The sequence below is a fragment of the Hippichthys cyanospilos genome, chromosome 3, assembly GCF_059441005.1.
Source record: "Hippichthys cyanospilos isolate Australia breed blue-spotted pipefish chromosome 3, RoL_Hcya_1.0, whole genome shotgun sequence".
Lineage (NCBI taxonomy): Eukaryota > Metazoa > Chordata > Actinopteri > Syngnathiformes > Syngnathidae > Hippichthys > Hippichthys cyanospilos.
The window spans coordinates 26006844-26031127 of record NC_142371.1 but is presented as its reverse complement, the minus strand read 5'-3'; the positions used below and the strand labels follow the sequence as shown (position 1 = coordinate 26031127).

Here is a 24284-nt window from a genome sequence, read left to right as displayed (position 1 = left end):
AACAAATCAGCAAAAAAGACAGCTCAAATGACAAATTTTTAATACTGATTAATCGCAAAATTTGCCATAATTTGTCACGGGGGCCCATGGCGGGTGTGACGGCCGGCGTAGTTGCGGAGGAGGACCCAAAAGCAGGAGGACGTAGAGATACAGGCTTGATGTAATTCATATTTATTAACTAAACGTACGGGAGCAAAAGCAGGAAAAAACAGGACAGCAAAAACATGAACTAAGGGCGCAGGCAGGCTGGCAGAACAGAAAACAAACACGACGGGCAGGCTAGCAGGAAAACATGGGGCTACGAAAATGCAACAGAGACCATGATAAGACAACACATGACAATGATCCGACATGGGCTGTAACGAAAACCAGGTTTAAATACATTCACAAACTAATCAGACAAACACGGCAGCTGGGAAGGGAGAAAAGGCAAAGGGAGCGGTAAGGAGGACACGAGGGGCAGGTAACGCGGACAGGTGGACTAAATCCAAACTAACGCAGGGAGACACGAGAGGAGCAGAAACAGGAACTATATACGTAAACAGAAAGGAACAGAACCCCTCAAAATAAACCCACAACCCAAAATCCAACAAACCATGACAATAATTAATCGTGATTGATTCCAATTTTCAACAAATATTTCCACCAGAGCTTTTAACAATTTACTTGAGTAAAATTGGAATTAACATAGAATTATCAAAGAAAAAAATAGTTTCAAAGACTGTTTAGCTTCCTCTGAACCTTTATTATATTTTTCCTCTGTAAAAAAAAAACCTAACAAAAAATAAAAACTCTTGTACAAAACTAGCTAACCTGACTCACTTTATTATATTTTTCCTCTGTAAAAAAAAACCTAACAAAAAATAAAAACTCTTGTACAAAACTAGCTAACCTGACTCATTACTACAGCCATTTTTTCCTTTTAGTCTTCTCAAGGAAGCAATTCTCAAAAGTACACATCATTATTTCCATCAAGCAACTTTTGAAGTAAAATTACAAAAGTAAAACCATGCACATGTCCATCTTTGTCTTTGTGCAGTGATTCTTTTCTACGTTTGGTTAGCACAGTTCAGCTGCCACAAAGTAAATAGAACAACATAGAGCTGAACATAACAGCACATTAAAATACAAAAACTGACAAACAAAAAGTAAAATAAATAGCTAATACCTCAACAAAACAAAAGATTGAAACAACAGAAAGTCGAAAACACAAAAACAAATGACCAAGCAAAAATGACAAAAGCTAATCACAAAAGAAAATAAAAAAAACACAAAAACAATTAACCAAATGAAGCATTAAAAAGCAGACCATAAAGTTCAAAACAAATAACCAAGTTAAATAACAAAAACGAACGATGAATGAAACAAAAATAAGACAAACATATTAGGAACTAAAGCTAAAACACACAGAAACTAAACACAGGACCAAAAAAAAAAAAAAAAAGCGCAAAATAATTGCCAAACAAAACAACAAAAGTTGACCACAGCAGAAAAAAACAAAAACACAAAATAAATCAAGAAACACAAAAGCTAAATACAACAGGAAATGAAAAAAAAAAAATCTGCCAGACAATCCCTCAATTTGTGTTCAAAGTACATTTGTGAATTAATGGAGAAGAGATGATCATAATTCAGGTATATGACGTTTTTGTTTGATGGTGCGCCTTGAGATTTTTCGAATGTAAAATACAGTATGTATATGCATTTGCTCAATAAAATGTAAGGAAGCACTGATGTAAGATCAATTATGCATCAATAAGTGGTTGCATGCGCATATCTTTGTCCTACAATCACACTCAAGCTTTGCTAAATTCTTTTTTTTGTTTAAGTCCATATTTTTACATCAGTGTGAATGTGTCAAGCACCAAGAATAACACGACTCACCGTGGGACTGCCCCTGATTCCCACGACCCCTCCTCCACACACACACACACACATGCACACACACAGACGCTCTTATAAGCACACAGGGCGAGGAGAGGCAGAGCAGCTTTGCACCACTTTTATAACAACAGTTACTTCCTTGAATAAAAAAAAAAGAGCGTCAGTTGAATAGCGGTGTGGAGCGCCGCAAGAAGCGAGGAACGGAAAGACGGCTAAAGTCTCCTTTTGAGAATGAAAAGCCAAAAAGAGGATGCTGAAGTGGAAAAGTGGAGGAGGCAACTGATGCTTGTTGAGTGAGGACCATGATTCGAACTGGAGAGCAAAACAAGGTAAGTAGGCAATTTTTCCTATTTTTTGGTGAACAACTGCAGTGCAGCCAGCAACAGTGCAACATTGCAAAGAGAGAGCACTTTGATGGCTACATCACGCACACACTTTGTGCCCTTGAAGAACACACACCAACCTCGCTACCCCCAACACTTTAAATGCTCTGCTGCTTGATGCTAAATGATGACTTAGGAATGACTGCGGTAAAGTGACTGCCACTGAAAAGGCTCAAAACATGTCCAGTGAGAAGGGGAAAATGGTCGTTGAACGACCAGGAAAAGGGATGTACTTTTGACAAATTCTGAAGAAAATCTATTTTGTGAACAAGAATGGGGAAAATCTGTTTGACTGTAAAACTGTGAACAGCGTCTGTTTTTGTAAAAAGTAGTGGATGCTCTGACAAAAACATGACAGGAGATGGAAATTAGTTGACCGATACTTTATTTCAACAAATAGTATCAAAGGGCTTTTTGTTTACTACAGATGATAGAGCAAGCGCCTATCAGTAGTTTCCCAATATTCATTGATCCAAGGCACATATTATACATTAGAAATGGTATGTCCCCAAATGTAAAAAAAAAAAGTGGATGCACATTTTAATTTCGTCCTTGTCAAATAGGGGCTTACAAAGATAAAGTGTAATTGCACATCCATTACAGTAGGTGGCAGTGGTGCTCTCATTGTGAGCATGTGCCCAAAGTGTCGGGTTTTATCATAAAACTAAACCAAAAAACAAAACAAAAAAAATTAAGGCGAAGAAGTAACAATTCAAAATCAGCAATTATATTCTACAAAAAAACCCAACAAACATTAGAAACAGGACTAGGGCAAACTGGTGGGGAAAAAAAAATGTGTCAGAGCCAAAAACAACAGACGTCAACACCGGAAACATTAAAAAAGAAACAAAATACACTAAAAACTGATGAGACAACAAGGAACACCTGGGCAAGACACAACTGGAGCAAGGAGCTGATTGGCAGACACAAGGTACGCAGGTTAATGAGGACAGGTGGATGCAATCACACTGAACAAGACACTGACACAAGGGGAACAAAAACACGGACTAAAAACAACATTAACTCAAAACCCAAGACAAAAGAGAAACTCAAATACCAACACAAACCCAAGACAGGAAATAAACAAAAAACACAAACAACCTCCAGAAACATAACACAAGGAGTATTAGCTTACAACAATTTGATAAACAAATGATACGTTGTCATGATGATGTCATGGGTGGGGATAAAATATTTTCTTCTTCCTGAGGGAAACATAGAAAAGAAACAATTGTGAAGCACTGCTTTAATTTATTACCTTCTCTCATCGAATGGCAGTCCATTGAATTGTTCTGCCTCTCATTGGTAGATGAACAAAGATGAATAATTCTTGAAGATTTGATTATGCTCGGTTTTAGTGGAGTTTTATGATTCAGCATAGGAATGGTGTGTGGGAAGAATACCAGGTCAGAGAGCATAAAAAGATAGTCTTTGTCATACCATACTTTAATGTACGTAATTATGACTTTTCTATTGTGGTAGTCTCGATTAGTGACAGACTGGCTTACTTTCATATTGAATTAAATTTAATGTCACATTCTTTGAAAAGGTAAGTGGTTGAATGGCTCTGTGGTTAACATTGCTAACTTTGGACAAAATGATTAGGGTTCAAATTCCGGTCAGGGTTGACAGCCAAAATGGATGTCGGAATGTCACCTGGTGTAACAACTGTGCCAAATGTCACATGTTGTGGTGGCTCCTGAAATGGGGGAGTTTCTTCCCAGTTATAAGAACAATACTGTAAAGCTCTTTTAAAAATGTTGATGATAAAATTAGTAACCGATTTCTTGGTAGTTTTAACTCGTCAATATGGATAGTTGGATCAGAATGTTGACCAAAAGCGGTGGGTCAAACCCGTCAACCCAATGCTTTGAGACTAAATAACCCAGCATTGGCTTGTTCCATTTACATCCGCTGGGTTAGCCAGTTCACTCAATTTAGGTGACAATGTGCTTTCTAATACAACACAAACACCCTTAACTGTGCATGTCACATTTTCAGCCAGGTATCTCAGTTTTTTTTTCTTGTTTTGTTTGTTTTTGCCTGTAAATGGCTATAAATGATCAAAGCACAGCACGTTTCAGAAAATAGGCCTGGAAAACTACACTCAGAAAACCAAACTTGGAAACTAGACTCTCACAACATGACTAGACTCTGATAACCAGACTCCAAAACTAGAATTGGAAAATAAGACTCAGAAAGAAACTGAGTCAAGTCAGTTTGACAGGACAGATTGAGAATTTGTCAACTTGACGTTATGACATATTACTATGAAGCTAGAGTTTGAATAATGTCAGACATCTATCCCAGATTACTTAAAGCAAACTAAAGAACCATGGCAACTTATACATCAAGGAACAAACCAATCACGACCAGTCACAACTGTGAATATAAGAACCTGTATGAGAAATTTGATACACACATATAAATGACAAAGCTGACAAATTCATGACCATTATACATGACAATGCTTCAAAATGATTCAATTCATGTTGCCAATAATGGAAAAAAAGGCGCGTTCGAGGGCATTAATCATTCACTGCCGGTCCAGTTCAAATGGTTCTTTGACGTCTATAGCCGTCAATGGTAGTGAATGAGTTAAAGGCATAACACACTACAATATATTCAGTGTTGCACACCGAAAACAAATCCAAATCTCCCAGATGGATGAGTTTCTCCACAACAATTTGTTACGATTTTGTTAGCAGCAAGACTTGTGCATTAACCAGAGTTTTCCAAAGCCCAACTTGTTGTATATGAACTATGGTCATAATGTTAAATGACAACCTCTCTGACTGTGCCAATCTGGATTTGCAATCTGTAGGATCTATTGAGGATTTCCCCTTGTCTACTTTTAATGTTCGAGTATGAGGTAAGGGATCCTGCAGCTACACAGAGGACAGGCGTCTCATTAAGTCCGCACATGTCCTATTAAAGCAGCTATTTCCTGTTGTGTCCTCTCCAAAACCCACATTGCCTCAACTTCTTCCAAAAGCTGCACACTTTGTCTTGCAGTTTGGATCAAGAGGATGACAGCCACCAGCAGTCCTGTAGGCAGCCCCTTCTCTTCCCATTCGTCACCGGCAGCCTGCCTTCCATCATGCCACCTGAGAAAAGGCGACGCCACCCGGACGCAACTCCACCTGCGCTCGGCCCCGGGCGCGTGGCTAATGGTGGGCGTGGTGGTGGTGCTGGCGGGGATGAGCGTGGCAGTGGCGGGGTACGTGTCCGCTGTGCCCAGACCCACTGGGGGCCGCGGGTCCAGCCACGTGGATAGGATGAAACTGGCCGGGCCTGTGGTCATGGGAGTGGGCCTGTTCATCTTCATCTGTGCAGCCACCTTGCTCTACGAGAACCGGGATCGGGAGGTCCACAGGTTGGAGATGTGCGATGACCTCGAAGACCTGAAGTGTGACCTCGGTTGGGAGGACTCGCAAGAGCGGGCTAGCTTTAGTAGTCAGGAACATTGGGAGATCCGAGACGGGGAGCAGGGGTGCTTTACCCTCCCTATCTCCAACCAGGACTGGAGCCTCTACCCTACTCCTCCTTCTTTGGCTTGCCAGAACACCGAGGACATCAACACATCCCCGCTGCGTCATCTGGATGCAGAGGATGAGGCTGAAAGTGAGGGCAAGTCAACACTTCTGGCTCAAGTTCTGCACCACCAGGAGCCAAGTCCTCACTCGTCCTCCCCCGACTCATCCGTTTCTCACTCCTCCGCATTTCCTGACAACTCCAGCGAGATGAACTTTCACACAAGGACCTGCCCTGCACTCAATGAGCCCTGAGCATTTTCACCGGGGTCCGAGGAATTGGACGCTCGAACAGATGTTTGTCTTCTACATGTTTCAGCGCCTCACAGGGGTGTAATTGCTATACAGCGTTCTAGATTGCTGGCAGATTGGATTAATCCCATATGGAACTCACATGGTTGATTTTTAGAGCTTCCCAGCTAAAACTAAACAAAAAACATGTCTGACGTCCTTTGTAAACATGTCTACTATTAACAGTATCCCAACAACAAACCATATCATTTGGACAGCCTTGTTTTTCCGTTCATGCCGTGAGCCTGGAACTATTTATCTTCAAACCACTCGCAGAACAGGTGGTGTGCCACCAATAAATACAGATAAATATGGTATACATCAGCTTTTAATTGGCCAATTGGTGCTTCCACTTTTGTGCGATGGTAAATTTCAACTTCCGCTGAGACTTCCACCGCAATGACCCAGAACATTTTTATGCACTTTTTCCTGTCCTAGTTGGGAATTTCTGACATTGCAATAGTATGAAACCCAGCAAAAATTATTTTACACTGAGGTCCTTCAAAAAATTAAGAATCATAGGTCTACTTTCTTAACGTTGTTTCAGTGATGTACCGCCTGTGGAGTATTTTTTTAGCCAAGTACCTCATAACTAGAAAAGCTTTTTTGAATGAAACAGTAAATAAAACAGTGTGGTGCCATTTATGTCTAACTTATGGACCAACATTTGTAGTTTCATTTCTCTGTGTAATTTATTCAGCAATTCTAAATAACAAATCATGCAACATCGTCTATTTAATTTCTGGCTCATTGACTATAAAACTGTGTTACTAATGACAATGCGCATTTAAATAAAAATTCACACAATGAGGCATACAACGCTTTGCGAACAACTTAGCAAAGCTCTTCTTCGTGTTCCAGTTAATTTGCTCTTCAATTGAAAATAAAACTGCACTGTTCCTGTCACTGCAGAAACCTTGTTAAAAACTCATGTACCCCCTGAGGTGCCTTCACGAACAGTACCCCCAGGGATACTAATATCCCCATTTGAAAACCACTACAATAGACAAAGCATTTTCCCAGTTGGGCTTTTAAAAAGAAGCCAATGGTGACAGGAATTATCACAACTATGTTTAGTGTCCCGTAGAGAACTAAACATGTGACATGTGTCCGTTCAAATACCATGGACAATTGCCTTCAATGCACCGATGGTCAAACTACATTCCCCCCATTTTGTGTTTGATGTTTATGTTTCAACAAAAAACACATTAAAATGTACGCTTTCACAGGCAATGGTTTTAGTTTTAGGAGCTACTCTACAATTCCCCAAAAAACAAACTGCTCGGCCCAGTTAATGACCTCTGTTCTACTTGACTGCCATTTTTTTACAGAGCATCAATGAAAAATTGCATTCTTTATAGGCACTAATGTGAAAGGGTGTTTTACTTTCTTGTTTTTTGCTCTTTGAGCAAGCCAAACACCATAAAACATCTTCCTTTCAGACCATTTTAGGACTTGGGCTTTGCTGAAATGTATTTCTTGTCAGAGGCTGCACACTTTTCACCATGTGCTTGGGCTTTGCTCAGTGAGGGTTCTATTTAAGAGGATCAGGAAGATTAGGTGCCAAATGAGTCTGTATCTTATCTCACACATACTATAATCTAGTCTTTATCTGAGGAAATGGTTTCTTGGTCCAAGCAAGAGATGGTACGTTAAGGGTACACCCTCTCACTCCACACCTACACCCAGGATATAAATACCAGCATTCTTGTTTAAATTCACAATGAACGTTGCTCAGCTTTCTCTTTTTCCCTCCAGTGTGGTCAGGCGAGGTGTTAAAGAATTTCAATTAGCTTGGATGGAAAAGAAGGATGGCATTTAAAGGGGGGGGAAATTTCCAATGAGGCTATTGAGTTTTCCCTGACGCAGCAGAAGTGAGGAGAGCTTGGCTCTCCCATCATTCTGACCTTTTCGTTTCTTTATCATCTTACTGCTATGATTTATTTAAAAATCCAGCAGGTGAATAGCTTTATACCTCCTCTGCTTGCTGCATGAGGGATGAGCTTAAATCGCCGCTTTAGGCTCGCTGAATGTTTTCTCACTGCTGAAGTGTACAAGTCATTTGCATCCCTCCATCCCGCTAGCACACAGTGGAGGCTTTTGTGTGGGCAGGCTGTGCTGAGATGCTATGATTCTGCGGCAGCGATAAGTTGGCGAAGGTGCGACTGCCTCTTGCCACAAGCTGTCAGCCTCCTTCACACGAGTTGCTCAGAAAGACGCCGCACACACAAACGTGTGTAGCACACACACAGACACAAACGCACATCACTTTCAGTAAAAGATGTGTGACACCAGAGGACCTCAGAGAATTCCCTTTGTAATCCACCAACTAGTCCAAAAAATTGTCTTTGTAATATTTTGTTGTCAACAGCCCCACTAGTCTACTCACTGATTAAAATTGTTAATATTGAATATGTGGAATATGACACAAGCAACAAAATGCAGTCCTTTTCATCAGTCTCAAGGGGCGGCCCTTTTGCTACATGCTGTCAACGCAAAATTACATCACAAATGCTGAGGGCTCAGGAAATGACCAATCACAGCTCATCTGTTTTCTGAGTTTTTTTCACGTGACGGTCCCAAACTGAGCAATGATTGGTCATTACTTAAGCCCCGAGCAACTGTGATGTTATTTTCAGTCAGCAGCATGTGGCAAAATGACTGCCCTCTCAGATGCATGAAAACAACTTTGTTTTTCTACTTCATTCATATTCCCAAAATACAAAATATTATAACCAGGATGTTATTTAGACTATTAGTGCAATAAAAGAAGGATGGCAGGGAGAATTCTAGCGAGAAACCCAATCAATGTCATTTTTTTTTTTTTCATGGGATTGGCAGTGCATAGGCTTGGGTAGGTGATGTGATCACAATCTTGGCAAATAAAAAAGAAACATTAACTATAGTCAGTCAGAATGCTCTGAATTGGCAGCCCAAAATATAAGGAATTACATTATTATGTTCAGAAATACCCTAATTTCAACAAACACATTGAACCCACTGCACAACATTTGATACACTTACAAAATCTGGCAATGACAAGGGCTGTGAAAAAAAACCCAAGTGTGATTGTGTTTGTAATATTTTGATTCTCCAATGTTGCCAGAAAAAAAGAAACACAAACATGCAAAGTACAGCTTGATAAAAAAATTTTGTTAGATGAATTCTTCTTGCTGGCTGCTATTTACAGAATCTGTGATGTTCTCTTTCCTGGATCTTATTAGATTCTAGTGCAAATGTAATGGTAGGGAAACAAAACAATCACTGCACATTACTTTTTGTATGGAGTGGAAAATGTGCCAGCAAATGTCTCCCAGCAGATTCTTTGTCTTAACATCTCCGTATAAACGCTTCATATAAAATTTAAAGGCAGTATAATAAAAATGAGTGAATGGTCTATTTCAGCATAGTTTACTGCCGCAATACTGACTCAGGTGAGCAAAAGAAATGCTCTGAAGTCTCCTACGTACATATGTGTGTCCGCCAGTTACATAAGCCCAGCATTGCAGTTTTCATGCTGCATTGTGAATACAACTGAATCAAAACCCCACCTTCTAGTGTGTGTGGCGGTGTGTGCGTATGTGTGCTGTAATGTGTATCTAAGCAGACGGACAGTGGGATGTAAGCCTCTTAACTGAGCGCTGACTCAGGACACATGCAGTTTTGCTGCTCTAAAACAGACACACAAACCGTGAAAAAAAAAAGAAAAAAGTGTGTGATGGCGAGAAGCAACCAGCCTGAAAATGTTCATTTAACTTTGGTTACAACAGAACAATTTGGTATAATGAGGAAGAAGCTTTGCCATTATCCTCCTACTCCTCACAGAGAGCTTGAATGTGCCATTTCTGCTGTCAAACATGTTGAAAGTACTAATAAACCAAATGGCAATTATGAAATTGAAATCAACACAACATCATCCCGTTGGTCAAGTAGTGAATTGTTGAGCCGGTTGTTGTTTTTCAGGTATACAGCGACTGATTAGTGCTGATAGGAAAGCAGAGGCATCAGTGACTAATCCAATTTGAAACCCTCCGGTCAACTTTTGCAGCCCTCGCGGTGGAAACAACAGGAAAAATATTCTGCTGACAATGAGAGGACTAATGTTTTGTATTTTGGCTGTCATGATGCTCATGTATGCTCAAGGTAAGACAACATCTGGAAATGAAACATCAGCAGGCCTCAGGCACTTTAGTTATGTATTCGTAGGATCCCACCCGCTGCGTATATTGTTAGTGAATTGGTATTTGTAGTAAATTCTAGCAGAGTGCAAGCCTCCATTAATTTGTGTTTACACTCATGTGACGCTCACTTTATACTGTAAGTATCCCATTTCGTTCACCACATAGTCAAATTAAAGCAGCATACAGAATAATATGCATTTCTAATTTAATTTTATGTTGAACTGAATGCCTAAGTGTAAAAAGAGAAACAAAAATCAAAAATCTGAAATAATCTGCCCAATTATAAATAATATTTCGATCACTGAAGTGACTAGATACATTGACAGTTGAAGTAAGATCAAGTTGAATTTGAAGATGTTTAGAAATGCTGGCGAAAGAATGCCTTATTGTTTCCACTGAGAGAGGGTCAGAGCTTGCTCCGGCTAATGAGATGAGGACAGATGAGGAGTTTACGGCAATCATCCCATGAGCTCAAGCAGCAACTAAATGGCCTCTAAGACTCTAACCTTATCTCACACATAAATCACTGATCAAGCGGTATTAAAATTTTCCCTTTTCAATGTTATTTTAAGATTTAAAGTATGTGATAGTCATACTATAAAATAACAGTGCAACAATGAATTTCAAAAAGGAGAATAAATCTGTCACTGTGATGGCAAACCTGAATCAGGAACTTTAGTGGTCTTCAAGGGGTCTTCAGGGGTTTGCAACACACAGCTCCAGAGTCCCATCTGGCTCCTCCATTCGTCAATCTGAGTGACTCTGAAAAATAATGTTTTTCAAAATATGATTGAAAGCACCTTCAAATTCAATGTTTTTATTTTTCCCCCGGCATTTAAAATTAACCCTAATTTTAAGAGTCAAAGTAAGCAATTCTTTACCAGGAAGACAGTATTGCAGAGCTTAGTATTTTCTCAGCTAGCTTAATGATGTGAATTTTTCTTTATGACCTGCAACGGCTTTTCAGATCCCAGCAGTGCATTTTCAAGGATGTTTTGACCTCTTAGTAGGTTTGAGACCACTTTGAAGGTGTTTCCATACATTAGACCGGTACCGTAAATATCAATTTAATATACAGTACATATACCATTCCCTCTGAGTTGGGGATATTGTGAGAGCCTCTGCGGATGTCATACATACAGTATTTGTTTCAATTTAGAGATTTGGGGGACAGGGAGGCAATTGTATTAGGCCCTAATGGAATTGCCTCCCTCTCTCTAATAATTAGAGTGATAGACACACCTCATTTTGTTTTCCAAGAAATGGTCTCACCATGTAGCGCACACACACTCATGCAAAAAACAATATCCCTAACTTATTCTGAGAGGTGTGTATATGCGGATACAAATTGAGATTTTAGGTATCTTGTTTTATTTCTGTGGGAGTCAATCCCTGAATTGTGGATCAACCAGAAGAACCGACGTTGGTCTTGTTTAGTGCATTTGTTCAAATAAAGGCTTCCTCAACAATCAATACACTTGAGAAAGAAACACACCACAATTGCTGGGAAAATCCCATATTGTTCCAAATCCTAACAGCTGTTTTGTCTCTTACCCTCAGAGCAAAAAATCACTAATTATAAGGGAAGAAGCCGGGACTTTTGGAGCAAATTCACGACAACAGATTAATTATTTTGTGCATTTTTGGAGAGGGTAAGGACTTGTTACATGATGCCATCCGTTTTGTTCTGTGCCAGCATCTGTCTAGTTATTAAAACAGGCTGCTGCCAAAACTCCAAAAGCTGAGCAACACAAATCACCTAAATACATTCCAGATAATAAAGACTAAACCAGTTCTCTCTGAGAGAATGCTGGACTAAAATGTACCTCACTACTTTGCCCACTGTATGTAAGAGTGAGTTGGTAAAAAGTACCTGTTTGGGCCCAGGTGAGGAAGAGGAGCAGGTAGAGCAGATGATGGAGGCAGCAGCATTTGAGGAAGAAGAGGAATTGCTGCAGTGTTTCCGTTGTGACTTGGGCTTCTGGGACGCATGTTACACCACAGAAACCAACTGTAGCCTAGGGGAGCGATGCTTCACGGGCCGCGGAAAAGCAGGTGCGTTGTGTACATGCATTGTATGGTAAGCCATTTGAGCATTTTTTTTTTTTATGTCCTTGACATCAATCTTAAGGGCCATGTAATACTATTTAGACAATTTAGCACATGGGTACAACAGTTTCATATTAGTAACTTTTTTTTCTGACTTTGATTATAATGTTTCGGTACTGATTAGGGACGCAGCGACAGGGTGGCCAGGGGTGGCCTTTTCGTCAGCCTGTGGCCCCCATAACGAGGGGAAAATTTTGAAATATTTTTCTGCCAATTTCACACAGATGCAGGATTCTTTTACCTTAATTACATATCTAAATAAGAAATGCAAACTTTAAACAATTTGTTTTGCTATGGATTGTACGGTAAAGGATAACGGATGCACACAAAGTTACCCCTCTCTTTGTTGATCTCTCTCTTTGTCACCCTGGCCACCCCACTGAAAATTGTCTGATTACGCCACTGACACTAATAAAGAGGCAAGCCCATGCGTTAGTTGCCAACTGCGTGCTCCTACTTGTGAAGTACAAGAATGTTAACTAGTGGCATATCACCAGTTGTATTAGTAGCACCCAAATGTCAACCAGTGCGCTGTTTTACCTCCTTATTGACATCATCTTGCTCTATTAGCAGGGGCGTAGCCAGAAATTTTTGTGTGGTGGCTCAGGGTTGCACGCACAGTCATGGTTTCATTGAATAAAATCGTTTTGATGATTTTATTATTGAAAGTTAAATATTCCGTTTGCATATAAAACTGGCAGGTATGACGGGGTCTAAGAATACTGCACACATGTTCAAAATGAAAGAAAATCACAAATATCAAAATTTACCCCTCAGTGTGGGAATGGCCAAAAGATTGACTGTGGCCCCCCTTGGCCACCATGTACCTCTGCCCCGGCCTACCAGTCTATACATTCCACTAGTGCTTTTCTTAATACTAGTGAGGATAACAAGGGTACGAGTACAGTTAATGGACCTTAAGCTGGATTAAGAGCATACTTACCATAAAGCAAACACAGGCAATTTGCGAGGGCTCTTAGATTTTCAAGGCCCCTTAAATGCTAAAATAAACTCATTAATTAAGGGGCTTCTGACTTAAAACAATGATTATTGCTTTAGTCTTCATTTTTAATTGTGTTGTATTACCAATTGATGGAATACTTTAAAGTCGTTTCCCCCTCAGTTGACGTCCTGGATGTAAAGACACTCGGCTGTGCAAAAGCAGAGGAGTGTAACGTGGAGACCACTGTGGAGCTCTTCTCCAACAACACCGTCTTCGTTATGACCAAACACTGCTGTGACACCCCCTTCTGCAATACTGGGTTGAAACCTACAGCAGACACACTTTTGTGTGTAGCTGTGACATTCTTAATATCGTGGCACATTATAGGAGCCTTGATGCCAACATTTATTTAATTGGTATTCTTCAGTTGTGAAAAAAAAGGATGAACTACAACCACATGGTGACGATAACAACAGCTATACCAGAGGTTTTTAAAAGGTTTGGTGCAAAACAAATTCAAAACAATTTTGCTGGATACATTTGTCTTAATTTAGTCTACAACTTGTCCCATCAGGCAATAGACAAAACATAGGGAAAAATACAATTGAGTAGTATTAAATGGTTTTTAGTATTCTGATGATGAGGATTATTATTGTATCACAAACATTTTTAGGTTTAATATTTTGGGGCCTTTTTTTCTAACAGTTACTCTCAGGTTTAACTTGGTTTTTTAATTAATTGCATGTCGGCCAGAATCAGATGCTCTAGTGGGACTAATATGTTCAAATGAATTTGTTCCCTCCTCCTTAACTAAATAATGACCAATAAAAATAACAACATTTACTCACTTAAGGAAATGTACTGGAAAATTGTGCTGCTAACCTCTAAACTTCATACCATGTAAAACAAACTGAACAGCAACTTCAAAAGCTTTAGAATTCCTTTTGAGTATTTGGAACCTTGTTTTGTGACACAGCAGGACAGTTCAGGTATTTGGCATCTCTCCAGCAAAGGGAAGAACTTCCTCTTTTATGAAGCGCTGCAAATCCAGATTCTCATCGTCCAAGTCCAAGCTCATGAATCTCTCCACCAGAGTTTTGTATCTATCAAAACACAAACATGGTTGGCTTATACACATTCTATTTTTTGTTGGAAGCCACGTAGATAATATTAAAATAAATGTCACAAGTTATAGCTATTATTTGTAAAATTGAGGATCTCCTGAACAACAAATAATTATACACAATCTATGCCTCGTTATTAATTCTATATATGATATATAGCATTGAATTTTGGGGCAATACATATAAAACAAATACTTATCCTATTTTTAAGGTTATAGAAAAAGAGCTATAAGAATCATTCATTGAGCTAAATACATCGAACTAACAAATCAAATTCGATACTTTGAAATGTTATGATTTAGTTTGATTGTATACACAAATAATGTCTAAAGGACATAATAACTGACTTTGTGAGAGTATCCAGAAGCTGTATGAAAATAAAGATACTAGTTACAATCAGAGGGGAACAGATGTCCCCAAAAAGCACAAGACAAGGGCTAACATAAAGCGAAGATGTGTCTTAAAGGGACACTGTGTAAGATTAGACAGTTCTTTTTTTTTTTTTTTTATGACGGACAGCACGAGGTGATGCATTTACCATTGTCTGTAGCTATAACAAACATGGCAGTCTCCGGAGAAGTGCCACCCCCCATGCAATATAATTTAATGATATTAATGAAAAATGGTCTAAATCTTACAGTGTCTCATTTAAGGAGTAAATGTGTGGAATTCTTTTGAAAATGATTTGAAAACATGAAGTTCAATTTGTTCTTTCAAAAGAATGTTTAAAATTATATATAATTGATTGTATATAATTGATTTTTTTTCCTTGGGCCAAAAAAAGTTCTGCATGTGTTTCTTTGATTGAACCTGATTAAATAAATGAAAAACAAGAAACATTATGTTGGCTAAACAAGAATCGGACAAACCTATTGGCTTGCTCATCTGACGATACACTGTCAACACGTTTGATGGCTCTTCCTGTCCTGTAGAGCTCAGACACTTCCACCCCTCTCTGTACAAGCTTGTCAGGCAGACCAGCCAACCTTGCCACATTGGCAGCGTAACTGGACTGGCAGATGCCTTCCTTCAGTTGGTAAAGAAACACTAACTCATCTCCATCTACTGCTGTCTCTAGTGTCTGAAACATAAACATCCACATCGTTATGAGCTGAAGCCAATTGTTTCGACTTACTCAATGGATGCTTCTGTGGTTTCCAAAGCTCTGCAGCACATTATTTAGCATAGAGCTTCCTACTGGATTCAAATGCTCCAGGCTGCTCTTTAAATATTGCAAGGAGAGCATCTGCCAGTACCATAGGAGACAGCAGGCTGGAAGTGGGTAAGATGCCCAGCTGTAGCAAACTGTGAAAGTTAGTGGCCAGCAGGATGTGAGGAACATCAACTGGAGCTTTCTTCAGCCAGTGAGATATGGTTGCAGCAAGCAGGGACAAACCATCCACCTATAGAGAAGTCAAAATGAAATAATCAGGCAAAGCCTTGAAAGCTTGACATGGCTCAGTCTAAACAATTCAAATGTGAGAATGCTCTTTGATTAAATTAGATTTTTGTTTAAAAGAAAACCTTTTATATTTATCCATAACTTTTTTAAAATACCTTAGTCATGCATAGTTTAACAACAGCAATATAAGTGCATGTAGATATAGCTAAAATGTCTAATAAAAAGTCTGCAGTTGTTTAGATCTGCAAGTATTCAGGTGCAAATGTTGCCTCCGAGACACGGAGCGCTTGCCAGTAATAAAGCGTTAAAGCTCCCATTTGTGTTGTCTCCGAGGCAGAACTCACTCTTTTGTACAAAAACAGCCTCCTGCGCATGTTAATGCAGATACACAGAGAAAGCAGTTCAACTAATGCTAGTAGAACAACTAATGTAAGCTCATGAAGATGTTGTAAATTTATATTGCATTGTGTGAAGTTTTATTTAAGGGGTTTCTTTAAATAAATGAATGATTGAAACCATAAATATTTGTTTCTTTTTTGTTTACTTAATTTCTTTATATTCAATGATTTAACTTATTTGCTAGATTCATTTAACAAATTCTGAAATGATAGTTAATTTGAAAAAGATCAGCACAGTTACAGTGTAATGTAATTAAAATACTGTATTCTGAGAAATTCTATGCGTATTAGTGGTACATAAAATGGATGGATGGATAAGTGGAAAATTATCCTGGCGTTCACTGAACTAAATATTGCCAACTGAAAACCTTATCAAAACTAAGTGTCGTTATCCTTGAAAGGTGAAATTATGGATACGGCGCTTGTGGATCTCATTAGGTTGTGCAAATGTTTGCAAATGGTCAGTGACACATCTTAGGAAGAATGAATAATACATGCCGGCTGGTTTCAAGAGTTTTGTGTTAATGAGGATGTGTCCCTGTGCATGTAGGCAAATGTGTTCCTCTTCTTACAGTGTTTGTCCCTTTTCCAAATTCATCGACGATAACTAATGAGGCGCCTGTGCTGCGGTTGAGTATCTGGGCCATCTGGAAAAATTGAAAAATAAAACTGTTCATCTGTTGTCGCATTGCATGGGTGTATTTGTGGGCTGTGAAAATATTTTGACAGTTGGAGAGTGGGTGCAGTAGAACTGGATGAGGGATGTAATGGAATTTAATTTGTTTCCACACATGCAGTACTTCACTACAGTGTAAATTAGTGCGTGTGTGTATATACCAACCTGGTTAAGATCAATCATAAAGGTACTGAGCCCCACAGACACAGACTCTCTGCCTGGCATACAGGTAAATATTGCGTTCACTGGGCCTATCTCCGCATTCTTGGCTGGCACATCGGAGCCAATGAGAGCCATGAACACAATCAAAGCGACCTAGTAAGAACATATCAACAAATGACATATGGGAAAAAAGTAATCTAAACATAACATTATGAGGTTGAGCAGGGGACGTCACAACATGAACACTGTTTGCAAATTTACAGATAAAACAGTGATATACTTGATGTGATTGGAGAAACTAGGCTATTGACAATCATGCTTTATCGTTTTTTGTGTTGTAATGAAGTTGTTGGAAGTGATGAATCCTAAATACAAGGCAGAGCAGGGAGCAACATTAACATGAGTGTTTCTGCTATGGCGCATATAATACAAGCTTCTAAAACTTAAATAGTGGAACAATGTATTACTTCACAATAATGTATCACACAATTTTTTACTGTATTTATGATATTAGTACTGTGTTGGTGTACAAATTTGGGTTATGTTGCTGCTGCAGGCAAAGAATTCCATCATAAACTCTGAGCTCCCTGCAAGACTTATTCATCTTTATATGGTGGCTTGGGGGATTGACTCTTTCTTGTATCTTTAACGAAATATGCTCATACCAACACTGATATATTACCACCTGCATATTATAATAACCAAAATGTAAAGTGACCAGATTGTTCATTAGATTATTTACTTATTTTTTTCATATCTGTAGTATGAATGTACAAAGTGTCATATATTAAAGACTTTCTATAATTGGCTGCCGTAAGAAGACTTAAAGATGATGTATTGTATGTCTATGATGTACACATTTTTCTTTTTTTAATTGTAAAAGATTACCGGTACTTGCAAAGAGCTCATTACATGGCTAAAATATATTATGTTTGGAGTTTTCTACATGCATTGTATATTTGTTGTATTTGCACCATACAATGGCAATATTATTTTAATTGTATGTTTAAAAGGAAAATTTAAAAAAAATGTTCATAATAATATGTTTTATATGACCCCACAAGAGTAAAACCAGCATTCTTGTTATTATTTCTTTTGTGGCGTATGAATGAAGTAGCAAAATTACGGTAACTAATTTTTCTTTATCTCAGCACATGTCCATTTTGCCACTTGGTGTCAAATGAATTGCTCAGGGCTCAGTTAACAACCAATCATGGTTCAGTTTGCAAACGTGACGTGATCAAACCCAGACAAAGGGAGCAGAATGTGACAAAATGACCGCCCCATGAGATGGATAAAAACGGTTACATTTTGCTACTTAATTTATAACCCACAAAACAATACCAAACTAAATACATGTATCATTTTTAAAACAGTGGGACTACATACATAGAACATAATATAGTACAAAATAAAAACCTTTTGGCTTGACCCCCCCCCCCCCCCCCTCCCCCTAAAGTAATTTGGTTCCTTTCTCTTAAAATAACTGTTTCACCTGCTTGAGAAAGATGCTCTTTCCAGACGAGTTGGGCCCAGTGATGACCTTGATTCTACCCTGTGACTCAAAGCTCTCGAACGAGTTGGCCACATACACAGGCGAACACATTTCCAACAGCGGGTGTCTGAAGGGTAAGGGTAATCAATACTCACTGGACTCGGCAATCATTCAAATATTTCGTTTTATGGGACAAGTGCCAACCTGCCCTGATTGATCAGTATTGCGTTGCGGTTTACTAGCTTGGGTGAGGTGTAGCCATACTCCTGGGAAGCTTTACTCAGTGCCATCAGACAGTCCAGTTCAGCAGCAAGGTCCAGAACCTTTACAATGTGAACAATCGGAGATGAGGAACTGTTGTCGTACTTAAAACATTGGACTAAGAATAAAATTCAGCTTCTGCAATAATGTATGCCCATTATTACATACATACAGAAAATCACAAAAACCTTATATAGGGTAGCACTTCTCTCCAGGATGGCAGTCTGCAGCTGAGACATAACAGTGGTCTCCATGTCTGAGGAAAGAGGTGCTTCACCATCAGTAAAGCATCTTATCCAATGTTTTGTGTTTGTGAGAACGTAAACAACCTTTAATGTCACAGTGCAAATCCCCTAGGAGGTCGTCAAGTTCTTTGGTTCTCTGGGTTCGGTAGTGGAGGCGATCCTCTGACAGAAACTAACACACAACACACATGCGTGACCACAAGCTGTACAAATGTGAGCGAAAACACATTCAAAATTAAAGTGATCAGGTGTTTCAGCTAGTGCCTCAATATATATCATCTGAAAAATCAATGTGGTAACTTAAGCTGTTAGATATTGACATTTTTTGGCAAAAATTATGATATTTGTCTCCTTTTAGTTCTTAGTAAGATGCTACACCCAACAAATTACAATTGGACAGTATCTGAGAATGTCCTTGGAGCAATTCCAACCTATTAGAGACGGCCATAAAAAGTGATGAGTTCGCGTTAAGACTTCTTTCGATTTTGTGGAAAAGACTGTTGATGAATAGTGCCTTGAAGCAATTGAGGCCGACAGTTTCACTATAGTTGTTTGCTGCCAAAAGATGTACAAAAACGATTTCAGCTAGGAAAGCTGAGCGACATTCTGGCATACTTCCACTACCCAACATTGCCTCCAGGTGCAATTATTTTATCAATATGATATTGAAGGATACCTTCATTCTTAAAAAAAAAAATAAATAAAACATGGAATCTATTGCGTTAATTCTTATTTGGGTTGTGGGTGAGTTCAAGCCTTTGCCAGCTGAAAAATGGCTCTGGTATTAAGCTCACCATGAACTCGAGCCCCTCCAACTGGAAGTCCTCCTGGTCCACCATGTTAGGCAGCCGCGGTATAGAGAGCAGGAACCCGATCTGGAGGGAGAGGCATGTATGAGTTGCAATATGCCTGCATATTCAGCCTTTCATAATGCATATGCTGGGTCATCCTCAGTAGCCAAATCAAAATATCAGTTGTGGGGGAAATACTGTTAATGAGCAAGTAAGGAGGACCAGAGGGATGTAAATGACGCAGCAGGAAGGGATTCTGGTATCCAGGTGCTCCAGCTCTCTTCTTGCAACATCCGTCAGGAAATCAGATAAACCCGCCATCTGCCTTTTCTCTGATGCAGAAAAACGGAAGAAAAAGTCAATGCTCCTTCAAACATAAGAATAATCTCCTTATGTTTCACATTTTACACAAAATAATACGAGGAAATATCATCCCCATTGCAGTATATCACTGGCGTTAGGCAGAATTCTCGGATCATTTTCAGGAGAGCAAAATGACATTTATTTAGTCATTAGCATTGCTTTGTCAAAGAGAGCAAGCCATTTTCAACACTTTTGATGGTCAATGTGTATAAAATAACAAACTCATGTGGGGAATGACTCATAGTATCTATTTGTGAAATAAAAAACTGAAATTGACCGAATCTGGACATAGGAGGTTTCTCTCCAACGGGGATATTATACAGGTATATAGAATAGGGTTAGATTTCACATTTGAAATTATGTGCTTTGGCTTAATAACGTTTGAAAACAACTCACTTTCATCAATTGCTGGATGTACATTTGGTTTGATAGTGAAGCGATTCTCAGCTACGCTGGTTTCAAAGTCCACCTGTGTGTCAGAAACAGGAAGGATTAGGCCCGTAAAATGTTTAAGCGCAACCTTAATGATGAAAGAGCTCTTCTGGCACCACACGACTGATGAGAGAGGCGATGTGATTGAGGTCATCAGAGAGGCCTTCGCAGATGTCCCGGAACAGTTGAATGGACTGTGGAAGATGACGTACTGTGTCTCTTATATATACTACACTGTACACGGTCTGAAAATTACACAAAAGTCACCTACACACAGTAGAATTATTTTTTTCTCATCAATGATCCATATAATTTGGTTATACCTTGTAGAGACTCTGCCAGTCTGTCACTTTGTTGTGTGAGAGAGACATCCTGCGCAGAAGAGTCTGCAACACACCAACAAGCTTTATAAAATACAGTAAGTAAATGAAAACAGATGTAGCAAAAAAAAAAAGACGCTCTTGTATACAAGTACCGGGATGTTTCTGATGTTACGTAGTGATGTCCGCAAAGTGTTTAGGGCGTCTGAATTCCGAGGTGACGTGAAGAAGCGGATCACTTCCTGTCTTCTGTGCAAGACAGCCAGGTCCACCGTTGGCCGCATGAACCACTGACTGGGGTAAAAGAGGACATCACAGTACTTACTTTTCAGTTTAAAGAGCTCCACAAACTGTATAGTGTTTAATACCTATAATCGAGAATTTGTTGAGCATTAAATTTATTGTATTCTTTTTCCATAAAAAGTTATTATAATAATGATTAAAGGATTTTTGTGTTTGCACTGTAGTACTACGTTTTAAAAGTTTATATGGGAAGGTAGGAACTTTATTGAAGCCATTGAAAATTGTAGAAGTTAAAGACAAGATAAATATAGAGGACATGAACAGGTATATAATTCATATTACAGTTTCTTGTTGTGGGTACAACTAGTGCGAGATTTGTTTTTTGAGTATTGCTAGTTTTGATGTAGTGGTCCTTAACTAGTTTTAGTTGTACAATAATAGTAATAATACAGTACAGCAGCAGTTACACAATTTCAAACATTTAGCTGATTTGAATGACTTTTGATTGTTGAGTTGGACAGGTACTTTTCCGATCAGTGGCAAAAATGGTTTTGAAAGATTAATATTGGTCTTGTTTTTTTTTTTTACATCACAAAAACCTAGCATTTGAAAAGGGGTGTGTAGACAGGTACTTTCAAACATACTCCAAAGGTCTAATATATTCAGAAACAAATATCTAAATTGTGATTGGCGATTCCCACCGTAGAAGTCTGGATCCAAACTTGCAACTGCAACAGTTCAGTATTCCTGCAAAGTACAATAAAGACAAGCTGATATGCTGTGACATTGTCAGTATTACTGTAACATGCTGGGCCAAAGAAGGGACTAATTTATGGCACCATAAAGACTGAATCCTTCTTTTTCACCCGAATGAAGCTTATACACTGATGGGTGAAGCTCTGATTTGAAGATCTGCAGAACACTGACACAAATATAATAGATCAGTCAATGAGATAGGGTTATATCGTGGATCACTTACCTGTATGATTCCTTGTCAATATACACCACACCTTTACTATATTGAGGAATAAATTGAAAAATTGACATAAAAAAATGACTTTCGGTGTGCGTGTTTTTAGATGGGCCTTACAGTGTGTAGGCACTGAAGTGCATGATAGGAACGGCAACACTGCTGTCTTCCAGCTCAACTCCCACTCTCCTCCTGTCCAGACATTTTAGAAGAGCACCAACTGCCCTCAGCTGTCCCACCACCCAATAAGCACATTTAGAGACACAGGGACGAGCACATAAATGCTATAAAACTGGCACTTAACAAAATGCTGTGTAGCATTAGAGGGCTGGTTCACCATGAGGGGAGAGTCAAAGGAGATACAGGAGGAGATATAGGCCAACTTGTCTCTCTCTGAGATGGAGGCGGGTAGAAAAGGTAGATGAGCTGAAAGCAGCCTTGTCTTACCGAGTTCCAGACCTGGCATATTAAAATCCAAAAAAAACTAGAATAAATCGCATTTTCTGGCCAATTGCTTACCCGGACCTCCAAGTTATAAGTGAGTAGAATATTGAAGCCATGTTTAGTTGGCATGTTATTTGTGAATAGAATATATTATTTCATGCATGGGTTATTGGTACCTCATGGCCAAAATTTGTGTTTTGTGAGCACATTATCATGGCCAAAATTCAACGACACAATTATCCTATCCGGGTCTCCACACGTGGGTGCGCGAACATACTCACAAAACACTCAGGAACGCATTCTCACCAAAGTCAACATACGGAAAAAGGACCACCTCTGGTTTGTAGTCAGGATTTGACCCTGAAAAGGATTGAACAAAAAAACATTGTGGAAGGCCTTACAAGTCAGTGTACAACTATCCCTTATCCTTTATCATTCTTGCAGGCGGCCAATGCCGAGCTCCACTGATCCACATATCGTTCCCTTGACCCAAATACTGCTTGCCTGATACACCAAGACAACATGACGACAAGTCTTCTAACAGATTCGCTGTTTCTTTGCCAAAACACTTTATTCCCACGGACTCACCAAGTTGTGTCAAGAAGCGGGTCATGCAGCGCTCCTGCTTTGCGCTGGTGATAATCACTTGAGGAGAAATCTCCTGGATAACTGAATGGTTGAAAAAACGGTGATAGGAAAAAGGGAAAATTTACGCACAGATAACTGAGAAATAAATATGGATTCTTACAATCTGTTCAACTTTTTTTTTTTTTTTAGGTTAGATTTAACTGGATCACTTTGACATTGGCTTAGTAAAGCTACACATGAGAAGAAAAGTTAAAATCATGTGGATCATCACAGAAGTCATATAGTATGTACCTCTGGTCAGCAGCTGCAACTCGTGGTTATCTGGCGTATCCACCATGTAGTGTATCGACGAGTCTTTGCTGTCATAGAAGCAGAGACCCATTTGGCCTTGTTGAGCCAAAACACTCAATAAAATCTAGGATGAATGTGAAATGGAGTGAGATTACGCTCTACTAGATTTTCATTTGGGGGTATTTGAACGTTAGGACTGAACCTCAGCTGAGTTTTCCTCTTCCTCTGTTGAGTCAAAAATGGGACCTCTTGCTCTTTCCGGCTCTTCCATTGCCGCCATAGGTCAGAATAATGTTACTGAAAGTAGTCTGGAAAAATGTGAAATTATAAAGAACAATTTGGCTCGCAGTCTAGATACGTTAGCCACTAATTAGCAAAGGACACAAAATAGCCTTCTTGGGAATGAATTTCAGGTCAAAATACACTTGTGAAACATTTGGCAAGGCTAGCCTTCAGTTAAGTATCAACATGAAGCTTGTCAAGTTGTACAAAACGTGAAAAAAATACTCACTGAGTGGATGTGTCGCTAACTATGAACTGATATTCAGTTATGTCGCAGGTAAGAGCTAATATGACACTTCCCACCGTTGTCATGGCAACACAGGCACCTGACCCATAAATCCTTCATGTAGGTGGAAATCGATTTATCAGGCTTTGAAAATGTTTTTAAATGTTAACAAAAGGGGGAAAATACGTATTGTGCTACTTTGTTGCTAAGCTAAGAGGTGACAGTTAGCGTAATTGTGTTACAGGTA

General features: G+C 39.1%; 3 protein-coding genes across 9 annotated transcripts; 2 read left to right on the top strand and 1 right to left on the bottom strand.

Annotated features, from left to right (window-relative positions):
* Positions 1 to 1934: 1934 nt before the first annotated feature.
* Positions 1935 to 7455, top strand: LOC148426549 (uncharacterized). The gene is made up of 2 exons (XM_088410743.1): positions 1935 to 2213; positions 5283 to 7455. The coding sequence occupies exon 2, from the start codon at positions 5297 to 5299 to the stop codon at positions 6053 to 6055; it is 759 nt and encodes a 252-aa protein (XP_088266869.1). The 5' UTR covers positions 1935 to 2213; positions 5283 to 5296; the 3' UTR covers positions 6056 to 7455.
* A 2662-nt stretch (positions 7456 to 10117) lies between these two features.
* On the top strand, positions 10118 to 16372 carry LOC148426548 (uncharacterized). Its single transcript, XM_088411515.1, has 3 exons — positions 10118 to 10234; positions 12160 to 12327; positions 13505 to 16372. Exons 1-3 carry the CDS (start codon positions 10180 to 10182, stop codon positions 13735 to 13737), a joined length of 456 nt encoding a protein of 151 aa, XP_088267641.1. The 5' UTR covers positions 10118 to 10179; the 3' UTR covers positions 13738 to 16372.
* LOC148426547 (mutS protein homolog 5-like) lies at positions 13720 to 24173 on the bottom strand. 7 transcript variants are annotated; one of them, XM_088411513.1, is made up of 25 exons: positions 24041 to 24173; positions 23732 to 23837; positions 23530 to 23653; positions 23239 to 23319; positions 22957 to 23010; positions 22544 to 22665; positions 22327 to 22436; positions 22216 to 22251; positions 22076 to 22158; positions 21938 to 21983; positions 21149 to 21287; positions 20997 to 21059; positions 20790 to 20918; positions 20638 to 20710; positions 20101 to 20210; positions 19882 to 19962; positions 19172 to 19259; positions 19031 to 19098; positions 18786 to 18904; positions 18582 to 18708; positions 17090 to 17239; positions 16821 to 16895; positions 15705 to 15851; positions 15318 to 15529; positions 13720 to 14427 (listed from the first exon to the last, which is right to left on the bottom strand). In XM_088411513.1, exons 2-25 carry the CDS (start codon positions 23807 to 23809, stop codon positions 14310 to 14312), a joined length of 2433 nt encoding a protein of 810 aa, XP_088267639.1. In that variant the 5' UTR covers positions 23810 to 23837; positions 24041 to 24173; the 3' UTR covers positions 13720 to 14309. The 7 variants fall into 7 exon arrangements, with proteins under 7 accessions (XP_088267639.1, XP_088267633.1, XP_088267635.1 ...); XM_088411507.1 differs by having other exon boundaries at positions 20077 to 20210; positions 20790 to 20867; XM_088411509.1 differs by having other exon boundaries at positions 20790 to 20867.
* Between the last annotated feature and the right edge of the window lie 111 nt (positions 24174 to 24284).

Bases quoted from the DNA above. Each gene is read 5' to 3' on its own strand.
- LOC148426549 (XM_088410743.1), top strand. From the start codon at position 5,297: ATGACAGCCACCAGCAGTCCTGTAGGCAGCCCCTTCTCTTCCCATTCG.
- LOC148426548 (XM_088411515.1), top strand. From the start codon at position 10,180: ATGAGAGGACTAATGTTTTGTATTTTGGCTGTCATGATGCTCATGTAT. The intron at 10,235-12,159 runs GTAAGACAACAT...GTTTGGGCCCAG, and splicing joins GATGCTCATGTATGCTCAAG to GTGAGGAAGAGGAGCAGGTA. The intron at 12,328-13,504 runs GTGCGTTGTGTA...TTTCCCCCTCAG, and splicing joins CACGGGCCGCGGAAAAGCAG to TTGACGTCCTGGATGTAAAG.
- LOC148426547 (XM_088411513.1), bottom strand. From the start codon at position 23,809: ATGGCGGCAATGGAAGAGCCGGAAAGAGCAAGAGGTCCCATTTTTGAC. The intron at 22,437-22,543 runs GTGAACCAGCCC...GTGGTGGGACAG, and splicing joins CCTTTGACTCTCCCCTCATG to CTGAGGGCAGTTGGTGCTCT. The intron at 22,159-22,215 runs GTAAGTGATCCA...TATTTGTGTCAG, and splicing joins ATTGACAAGGAATCATACAG to TGTTCTGCAGATCTTCAAAT.